We start from the raw sequence: 9,452 nt of genomic DNA, 5'->3' as shown, positions 1-9,452 counted from the left end.
GATCACCAGGCTTCATCTACTAAACCTCACCTAGATATAAGCGGAAGCAGAGAGAGTTGGCCCAACCTCAGAGGAGCGGTTTTGGCCCCAGCTGGTCAAGCCCCTCTTCCTCCCACCTACTGCTGGCTGCTCCCCGGAACTGGGTCTGTGGGCCAAGAGCAGCTCCTGTGCTGGGAGGGAGGGGAAGCCTAGGCTGGCCACGGAGAGGGCCCCCGCCGAGGCCCAGGCTGGACCGCTGGGAGGGACACAGGCACTCACGGGTGGCAAGTCCTTTGAAAGAGACAAGGCCGCAGACCTCGTGGAGGCATGCTGCATCCAGCTCAGTCCCACCCGCTGGGTCCCTCTGCCCGAGTCTCCTGACCTCCCTGGGCTCAGTGGCCCATTGCCACGGAGGAGAGAGGACAGGCTCCTCCAGCCCCTCCGCACAGATGGAAAGGGAGTTGGAGGAGCCGGGGCCGCGGGACCCAGCCAGCCCACTGTAGCATGCCTGGGTCCAAGGACCTTGTCGCCCACCCCAGCCTGGAGTCGGGGTCCCCACTGTACCCTCACCCCCTGGGGCTAAGGAACAGGCCAGAACAGAGGGGGGAAGTGGGCACAGTTGGCCTTCTACTTTCCCCGAGGCCCAAACCCTGCAGTGACCTCTTAATCACCTTCTATCCCATCACAAAGTCTGCCCTTAGAAAGAGACCCCACACGGATTTGCTCTGAGGTGTGAGTGACTGATAAGTCTCTAAGGGTCTCCTCTCTCTAGCCTGTGTAGTACGTGCCTGGGTGTTTGAACACCTGACTTCCGGCTCCCAGCCCTACCAATGACAGGCTGTACCCTTGGGTAAGTCTCTACCCTTTGAGCCTTAGGTTTCCTATCTATAAAAGGGAGTTAATAATGTCTACTCCACAGGATTCTATTTGCATTGTTACCAGAAAACAAAGTCTTAAGTCAAAGGAATGAATCTCTAATAGAGGAATTTCAAGTCTTGCCATGGATAAAGAATTCTCAGGGGAGAGCCAGGCCCTTTCCCAGGCCTCTGATTTCACACCTTGGGGTCAGTGATTTCTTCCTGAAAGAACGACTGCTTTCCAATGCCTGATTTTTATGTTAGAGACTGCTTCTGTCTTCAGACTGTGCCATGGGGAAGGGCAAGCACAGTGTTTGGGAGGAAGGGAGAGAGCTTTATCGAGCCCACTCTGTGGACCAGCTGCTTTGTACATATCTCATTTACTTTTCACCACAGCTCTGGGAAATCGATATTCTATCCCCATTTTATGCTCAGAAAACTGAGGCTCTAAGATGTGAGGTCTCTGGCCGTGGGCCAGATGAGTAAGTGCTAGAGGCGTCATTTAAACTTAAGCCTTCTTGGCGCCAAGGTCTTAGATCTAGAAGACCGAGAGCCCCCGATCCTGCTCTCCGGCCTGCGGCTCCCACCGTGGGCCCAGCGGGGAGGGTCAGAGCCTCCCCTGGGCAGCGGCTGCCCACAGAGCTCCTGGGGAACCCGAGACCCACAGGCGGGGCTGGGGAGGGCCGGTCATGAGCCCAGCTCCTGGCCCAGGGCATGTTATCAGCGGGTCCAGAGGGCAAGGTGAGGAGCGGGGGAGGGGGCACAAAGGCCCTGGGCTCAGAGCAGCCTTTGCCCTTCTCCCGCCAACCCCTGCCCTCCTGGACAGAAGCCAGAGAGGGAGGTGCTGGGGAGGCTGTGCGAGTGCCACCGTGTCACTCTGCCCACAGAGCCCTGCTCTCTGCCCTTCTGTGTCTTCACTCTAGACGCCCCCACCCCCACCCACTGACTTGTCCTCAAGTCTGAGGAAGCCCTCACCCCCCTCCAGGCTGATTTCAGGGCCTGGGGGTGGCAGAGGGAGGGGCCTGGGAGGGAGATAGGCCTGGGGCCCCTGGCCCGCTGCTGAGCCCTCCCCCACCTCACCAGCCTCTCCCCAGGGAGCCAGTCTGCTGGGAAGGATGCCGTCTCCCCAGGCCCACCCCCAGTTCCCGAGCCCCCCTGGGCTGCGGGGCTGGCAGGAGAGCAGTGTGGGCACAGCCTCCCAGGGATTTCCCAACTCTCCCGGCAGCTGGCTGCGTCTGGCCGCCCTGCCTCGGGCCCTGGTCTCCACTGGTCAGCAGGTGACCTTTGCCCAGTTCACTGGGCCCTCAGTGCCCGCTGTCCTGGGGACGATATAAAACAGGTCAGAACCCTCTTGCCTGTCTGCTCAGTTCATCCCCAGAAGCAGCTGCTCAGGTAATGCCCCTGGGGAGGGACGAGGAGGGAGGAGGACCCAGAGGCAGAGGCGGCCGGCCGAGCCCCCAGGCCTGCAGAGCTTGCCAGAACCTCAAAGCCTCAGGACCTGATGAACATTCCCCACCCTCGACTGGGGGAAATGGAGGCCCAGGAGGGGAAGTCACCTGCCCAAAGCTACATAGACGCAGGGACTGGCACCAGCCCGTCTGCAGCTGCTCCCCACTCTGCGCACTGGGGCTGGAAGAAGCCATAGACAGCGCAGTCCTACCCCACATAGGAAAACTGAGGCCTGGGGAAGGGCAGAGATCTGCCCAAAGTCACACAGCATGTTAGTGGCAGAGACCAGGCCAGGCCCCAGGTGCCTTGACTCCTAGTCTGGTGGGTTTTCTGCTCCTTCCTGTCCCCTCCCTCAGGGCTGCCCCCCTCCCCCAGTCCCCTATCTGAGGGCCATGGACCCAGCTCAGGTTCTAGCTTAAGGGGCACACCACTTCCCTGGGGAGGGGTCCAGAGGCGGGGCACTTGGGCTGCCCCTCACAGGACACTTCCATGCAGGAACAGAGGTGCCATGCAGCCCCGGGTGCTCCTCGTTGCCACCCTCCTGGCGCTCCTGGCCTCTGCGCGTAAGCACTTTGTGGGGACTGGGGCAGGGGCGGGGTGGGAGGTAGTTTGGGGAACCCCAGCCCTGGGGGGTGGCTGGGCAGGAGCCAAGGGCTCGCTCCAGAGGCCCAACCCTCTGCTGAGCCCTGTTCTCCCTGCAGGAGCTGAGGAGGCCACGGAAGCCTCCCTGCTGGGCGTCATGCAGGGCTACGTGTATCGGGCCACCAAGACTGCCCAGGACGCACTGACCAGCATGCAGGAGTCCCAAGTGGCCCAGCAGGCCAGGTAGGCCCACCAGCCCTCCTTCCCCGTCCTCTGTGCCAGCTACCTCAGTCCCCACCTGCCCCTGCCCTGGCAAGAGCCCTGGTAATGGGACTGTGGTGCTCCCAGCCTACCCAGGGCTGTGGCTCTCTGGGCCGCACGTGTCCTCGCAGGGCCTTTGTCCCCCGTGCAGCCCTCAGGCAGCCACTTTAGCCCCCGCTGCCACCTCCTTTTCTGGTAGGCTGGGGGTTTGCCGTGGGAGGCCCCACCTGATCCCATTTAACCCCGGGGTGTGGGAGTGTGTTTCCGCCTTGTTCCAAGACCTGGGGCCGGTGTGAGCGGAAGTGTGTCCTTCCTCTGCCATGCTGCCCCTGCCTCCTAGTCACCTCCTCTCCCGCACTCCCGTCCCCACCTCCACTCGCTGGCTTTGGTCGGCGTTGAGATGTAGCACAGACGTTCACAAATGCTTAGTCCTCAGAACTGACTGTGGAGTGGGTATTATTTGCCCCACTTTGCAGATGAGAAAACTGAGGCTCAGAGAGGTTAGGTGACCTTCCCCAGATCACACAGCTAACCAATGCTCAGTGACTTTCCAAAGGAGAAACTACCTCCCTCTGCCCCACCCCCTCAGCTCCACCAGGTTGTACAACTGCAGGGCGAGCCATTTGTGTAGACGACAATGATGGCCCTGACGGTGCACATCTCCCTACTCAGTCACTTTGTGCCTCAGGCCTGCGGGGGCACAAAGGTCTGACCCCGCCTGTGCCGAGGTCCCTTCACCACCCTCGGCATTTCTTCTGCCTGGGGTGGCAGCTGTGGGTGACTCCAGCCTGAGGTCTCAGGCGCCGTGCTGGGTGAGGTTGAGCGGGTGGTAGGAGAGCCCGTGGGGACATGGGCGGGGGCCCCGCGGTCACCACTGCCTACAGAAGAGCTCCCACCCCCCCCACCCCCGTCGCTTCCTCTTACTGATTCAACCCCCAGGGGCTGGATGTCTGATGGCCTAAGCTCCCTGAAAGACTACTGGAGCACCGTGAAGGACAAGTTCTCAGGATTCTGGGATTCCGTCGCTGAGGTGGAACCGACTCCGGCCCCTTGAGACTTTCTGAGACCTCGATACCCCAAGCCCACCTGCCCGTCCATCTTGCCAGCTCCAGGGCTGGCCTCGCAGGTTGCTTGAAAGGGACAGTATTCTCAGTGCCCTCCCCTGCCCCTGCCCCAGGCCTGGCCACCTCCAGGCCTGGTGTCCTCCCAATAAAGCTGGGCGAGAAGCTGCTGTGAGTGGGACATGCCACGTGCGCCATCTGTGTTTGGGCCTGGGAACGGGCTAAGGCTGTTCTGTGGCTGGGGCTGGGGCTGTGTGCTGGCGCCAGCTCGGGCAAGCCTGGGGCCCAGTGTCCTGCCCCCTTCTTAGTAGCTGGGTCGCCTCTGGCCCAGGTTTCTCCATCTGTTAAGGTACCTTGCCTGCCTTGGCAGGTTTGTGTGGAATATCAAATGGGGTAATAAGTTTGACAGTACTTTGATAAGCTGTCAAGTGCTGTCCAATGTGACTTGAATGTGTGCGCTATGCCTGGCACTTGTATGTCATCATCAGTGTTGAGACTGTGTGTGCTCAACAAAACTGCGGAGCTCATTCCACGACCCAGGCCACCTGGCCCTCCTAAGCACACTTGAGGGAAGGAGGCCGGGCCAGGTAGTAGTTGGCATAAGATGCAACTAGGTGGCCGGGCGCGGTGGCTCACGCCTGTAATCCTAGCACTCTGGGAGGCCGCGGTGGGAGGATTGCTCGAGGTCAGGAGTTCGAGACCAGCCTGAGCAAGAGCGAGACCCCGTCTCTACTAAAAATAGAAAAAAATGATCTGGACAGCAAAAAATATATAGAAAAAATTAGCTGGGCATGGTGGCGCATGCCTGTGGTCCCAGCTACTTGGGAGGCTGAGGCAGGAGGATCGCTTAAGCCCAGGAGTTTGAGGTTGCTGTGAGCTTGATGCCACGGCACTCTAGCCTGGACAACAGAGCGAGACTCTGTCTGGAAAAAAAAAAAAAAAAAGAGATGCAACTAGGTGCTAGTGTGGGCTCCACCACTATATCAGCCTCAGTTTCTTATCTGTCGAGTGGGTACAATAATAGCCCCTCCACAGGTTTGCTGTGAGGATGAAATGAGACAGTGTTTAAAGGCGTTTGGTCCGGCACCTGCACGTCAAAGGTGCCAGGTAAATGGTTGCTGATTGGCCCCTTGGGACCAGGATTGGAGTTGGGGGGCAGTGTCCTGGGAACCAAGAAAGAACATGAGGCCACCCCAACAGAGGCTGCTTTCCTTGTGTCCCCTCCACCCCACAGACGTCACATCTGAGAGCTCCAGAACCACAGATGGCTTGAGCAGGCCCCCATGCTTCAGATGAAAAAGTTGAGGCTCAGAGAGGTGAAGGTACTTGCTGTGTGTCACAGAGACAGCAAATGGCAGGGCCAGACCTTGAGCCCAGGTCAGCAGCCCAGATTCTGCTCAGTTGGCACAGATAAAGGCTTTGTCACTCCCGCGCTGGGGGTCTCCTTTACAGATCCTGGTGGCTTTGGTATGTCCAGCCCCACCTGGAGACTGCTTTCTCTAGAAATCCAACTGGGCCTCTCTCTCTCTGTCCAAAGAGGGCCAGGGACCTCAGCACCCACATTTGGAAAGTGTTCCCACCAAATCCGGCTGGACGCCTCTTGCTGTAGCTCTGGACGGTTAGGAACTAAAAAGCCCACTCCTTTATCCAGGGGTCTGGAAAGACACACTGGAGATGGAGAAGGACAGTCTCTCCAGAGGCCTGCGTGAGGGGCCCAAAGGTCCTGCAGGGAGAGTGTCAGGAAGGTTCTATGGGTGCATGGCCAGGTCTGTGAAGCCACATGCGTGCACACAGACGTTCAGACGTGAGTGTGAGGGGGGCCGGCAGTGCGCAGGGATGCAACTTGAGAACGTGCAGGCGTGTGTGCACACTCCTATGAACTCAAGCGCTGTGCACTTTTTAAAAATAATCATGGCTTCCCAGGGGCAGAAGGGCTGAAAAGGGCAGCCCGGCCCATCCTACTAGTCACTGGGTGAGTGATGTGACGACCTCTGCAAGCTTCAGCTTCCTCAGCCATGCCCCGGATCCGATGGCAATCTACCCAGGATGCCGGGAAGGAAGGGTGCAGTGAGATGACGGGTATTAGAGCATCTTGCAAATAAAAATGTGCTAATTACCTGCAAGAGGTGGTGGTTAGTTTTCTGACTGGGACCAGAGCTGGCAGAAAGCGGGGTGGCAGCACGTGCAGCCACAGGGGGTTGGCTGGCTTCCACCTGTGCCTGAGGAAGCTGCGTCTGTTTCTGGGTAGGGTGGGAGCAGTAGGAGGGGATACTGGTCTTGTGAAAAGAAAAGGGGAGTGTGGGAGAGTTTTTATTTAGTTTTTTGAAATAAAGGAGGGCAGATCAAGCTTCAAGTCTCCATCCGCACCTGGCCAAACCCTTCAAGTCGCACCCAATGGCTCCTTGAGGCCTGCCCCACCCTGCTGAGAGCCAGAGGGCTGGAGGAGGTTCCTGTCCTCTGCCCAGGTGGACACCTCTATGTGCCCAGCTCCCTTAGGGTGACACCTCTGGGGACAGGGAACCCCCTGCTCCCAGCAAAGGCAACCCCATTTCCTGATCCTCCTCGGGGCTGCAGGTCTTGTTTGAGCCTCTGTCAGGGCACCTGGCACTGGAATGTCGCTTTGCCTGGTCCTCTGCCTTTCCTCCTTGAGCCTTGTTAGGACCGGGACTCCACTCCCTCACTCCTAACCAGCCAGGCGCCCAGCAGGTCCTCCAACACCGATTAAGGCCCTGAAAGGACCATGGAGGGGACCGTCTGGGCTTGGAGTCGCTGAGCTCGGGCAGAAGTCCCTGCTCCGGACTCCCCTGGAGGTCCCATTGAGCACCCCGCGCCCCGCCTCCACCCTCCCCCCAAAAAGAAGCTGCTTCTCACTTTGGAAACGTTTATTCTGAGAACCCGAACGCCGGCAAGGGGAGCGGGCGCCTCACTGGGTGTTCAGCTTCTTGGTGGCCTCGTCGACGGCGCTCAGGAAGCTGGACTTTAAGTTCTCCAGCAGGGGCAGCAGGCCCTGGCGCAGGTCCTCGAGCGCGGGCTTGGCCTTCTCGCTCAGCGCGCTCAGCTGCTCGGTGGCCTTGGCTTGGTAGTCGGCCAGGTTGCCGGTGCCGCCCTCCTTGAGCGCCTCGAGGCGCGCGGCCAGGCGCTGGCGCAGGTTGTCGCTGTAGGGCGCCAGCTGCGTGCGCAGCGCGTCCACGTGGCTGCGCGCGCGATCGCGTAGCTCCACGCCCAGCGGGCTCAGCTTCTCGTGCAGCTCCTGCAACTTCTGGCGCGCGCCCTCGCGCAGCTCCGTGCCCAGCGGCTCCACCTTCTGGCGGTAGCGCTGCAGGTCCTCCTGCCACTTCTTCTGGAATTCGTCCAGGTAGGGCTGCACCTTCTTCTTCACCTCCTCCAGATCCTTGCTCAACTCCTGCCTCAGCCCCTCTGTCTGCTTCTCCAGGTTATCCCAGAACTCCTGGGTCACCGGGCCCAGATCTTCGCGCAGCTTGGTGACGGTGGCGCTCAGGCTGTCCCAGTTGTTCCCAAGTTTCAGGCTGGAGGAGGAGAGAGAGAGGCTGAGGGGTGGCCTCCCAGGTCCCCTGGCTTGCCCTGGAGCGGCAAACCCACAGCCCCAGCTGTCCCGGGATGAGCTCTGGGCATCACCTGCCCCCAAAAGTGCAGTAGCTGTGGGCCTGGCCTTTCCTGTACACCCTCACCCAGTACCCCTGCCCTCCCACCACCATGGCCCATTGTGCAGATGGACTGAGGCACAGAGAAGAGCTGGAAGGAGACAGAGTTGGGATTGGTTCCTGGTTTTGCCTGTCCCCAAAGCTGGGCCCTTGGAAGGACCTAGCCTCTATGCTTCCAGTCCATTGTCTCCGAAGACAGCCATCACTCTTGCTGGGCAAGCAGAGGTGGTTAAGAAGGGGAAGGGGCTTGCTGCACTTGCAGGCAGAACGTGGTGGTGTGGTTACTGATCAGGCAGCACTGGTCTGTCCCTTGCCCAGGGACCCCATTCCGGTTTCTCCATTCAGACCATCGATGGGGCTAACTCATCCTATTGCAGATGAGGATTCAGCCAGTCTGGTTACAACATCTTCCCACAGGCCTCTCTGCCCCCTAGGACCGGTAGCCCCTACCCCTGCCCCAGACCCCAGGCTGCGTCCTTACTCCAGCTGTTTTCCCAAGGCGGAGGCTTCAAACTGGGACACATATTCTCGGCCACTTTCTTTGACTGCGTCGACGTACACAGTGACCAAATCCTTCACTCGATCCCAGGGGGACTGGGGCTCATCTTGCTGCCAGAAATGCCGAGCCTGGCTCCCTGCAGGTGAGAGGGGAGACCCAGATCAGGCCGGCTCTGGGCCGGGATCTGAGCCGAAATGCCAGGCTTGGAGGCGGGGGAGAGGGGGCTAATGAGAAATTCTGCTCCCTGTGCCCAGGAGGGTGGACCACGGGAGCCTAGGGAGAAGGCCCCCCATGGTTCACTTCCCCAGGTTGGGGGTACCTACCCGTCAGGAAGAGCACGGCCAAGGTCAGCACCACAGCTTTCATCCTGCAGGGGCGTGGGTGACCTGGAGGAGAAGAGGGGCCTGGCTAAGTGGCGGTCTTCTAGGGTGCAGAAGCAGCCAGGGGAGGAGGGGCCACAGCATGGGAGAAGGCCTCATGTCCCCAGAGCTCCGGCCTGGGACAGAGCCTGAGCCTCAAATGCCTAGGGCTGGGGAGCCCGAGTAACCTGGGGCGGGCAGCAGCACTTACCTCCCTCTAGCAGTGTGTGAGCGCTCGCTCTCCAACGCCCTATTTATGTCTCTGGCCAGGGCTGGGAGGCTGATAAGCCCAACCCGGCCCCTGTCGCTGCTCACTGGTCCTGGCGATGTGGAACTTAAGAGTTCAAGGATCAGCCTTGTCCCTGGCGCCGGGCAAATAGAGTGGGCAAACAGAAAGCCTCAGGGGCTGCAGGGCAGGGATCAAGGGTTCAGGTGGGGGTGGAGGGAGTGGTTGCAGGTCCCTAGGTTGGGGGTTACCTGCACGCATCCCCTGCCCCTCCATGCGAGCGAGCGTGTGGGGGGTGCCATTGTCCATGTGCAGCAAGAGGAGAGGAGGGGAGGGACGCTCCTCCCCCCAGACCTCCCCCCCCACGTCTGCTTGCATTCCAGGAGATTGTTTCACGCCCCTCAGCCCCGTCCCCTCCTCCCACCAGCACCCTTCAGTAGCCCCGGCAGGTGCTGCACACCTCTCGCCAGCCCTCTGCGGGCCTCCCGAGCCGGTAAAGGTCGAGCGCCAGCGCGTG

At 60.2% G+C, this 9,452-nt stretch overlaps 2 protein-coding genes across 3 annotated transcripts; one reads left to right on the top strand and one right to left on the bottom strand.

Annotated features, from left to right (window-relative positions):
• The first annotated feature begins 2,150 nt into the window (after nucleotides 1–2,150).
• Nucleotides 2,151–4,370, top strand: APOC3 (apolipoprotein C3). The gene is made up of 4 exons (XM_069470870.1): nucleotides 2,151–2,228; nucleotides 2,781–2,848; nucleotides 2,987–3,110; nucleotides 4,068–4,370. The coding sequence occupies exons 2-4, from the start codon at nucleotides 2,794–2,796 to the stop codon at nucleotides 4,180–4,182; spliced, it is 294 nt and encodes a 97-aa protein (XP_069326971.1). The 5' UTR covers nucleotides 2,151–2,228; nucleotides 2,781–2,793; the 3' UTR covers nucleotides 4,183–4,370.
• Nucleotides 4,371–7,053: 2,683 nt separating this feature from the next.
• On the bottom strand, nucleotides 7,054–8,939 carry APOA1 (apolipoprotein A1). Of its 2 annotated transcripts, none has more exons than XM_069470867.1 (4): nucleotides 8,921–8,939; nucleotides 8,674–8,736; nucleotides 8,333–8,486; nucleotides 7,054–7,716 (listed from the first exon to the last, which is right to left on the bottom strand). In XM_069470867.1, exons 2-4 carry the CDS (start codon nucleotides 8,714–8,716, stop codon nucleotides 7,113–7,115), a joined length of 801 nt encoding a protein of 266 aa, XP_069326968.1. In that variant the 5' UTR covers nucleotides 8,717–8,736; nucleotides 8,921–8,939; the 3' UTR covers nucleotides 7,054–7,112. The 2 variants fall into 2 exon arrangements, with proteins under 2 accessions (XP_069326968.1, XP_069326969.1); XM_069470868.1 differs by having other exon boundaries at nucleotides 8,874–8,934.
• Nucleotides 8,940–9,452: the final 513 nt, after the last annotated feature.

Source organism: Eulemur rufifrons, chromosome 6 (assembly GCF_041146395.1).
Source record: "Eulemur rufifrons isolate Redbay chromosome 6, OSU_ERuf_1, whole genome shotgun sequence".
NCBI lineage: Eukaryota > Metazoa > Chordata > Mammalia > Primates > Lemuridae > Eulemur > Eulemur rufifrons.
The sequence above is the reverse complement of the archived record's forward strand: the minus strand, read 5'-3'. Positions and strand labels throughout refer to the sequence as shown.

Excerpts from the sequence above, each read along its gene's own strand:
- APOC3 (XM_069470870.1), top strand. The coding sequence starts at position 2,794 with ATGCAGCCCCGGGTGCTCCTCGTTGCCACCCTCCTGGCGCTCCTGGCC. Across the intron at positions 2,849-2,986 it reads GGCGCTCCTGGCCTCTGCGC|GAGCTGAGGAGGCCACGGAA; the intron begins GTAAGCACTTTG and ends TTCTCCCTGCAG. Across the intron at positions 3,111-4,067 it reads CAAGTGGCCCAGCAGGCCAG|GGGCTGGATGTCTGATGGCC; the intron begins GTAGGCCCACCA and ends TTCAACCCCCAG.
- APOA1 (XM_069470867.1), bottom strand. The coding sequence starts at position 8,716 with ATGAAAGCTGTGGTGCTGACCTTGGCCGTGCTCTTCCTGACGG. Across the intron at positions 8,487-8,673 it reads GGCCGTGCTCTTCCTGACGG|GGAGCCAGGCTCGGCATTTC; the intron begins GTAGGTACCCCC and ends TCTCACCTGCAG. Across the intron at positions 7,717-8,332 it reads GCCTTGGGAAAACAGCTGGA|CCTGAAACTTGGGAACAACT; the intron begins GTAAGGACGCAG and ends CTCCTCCTCCAG.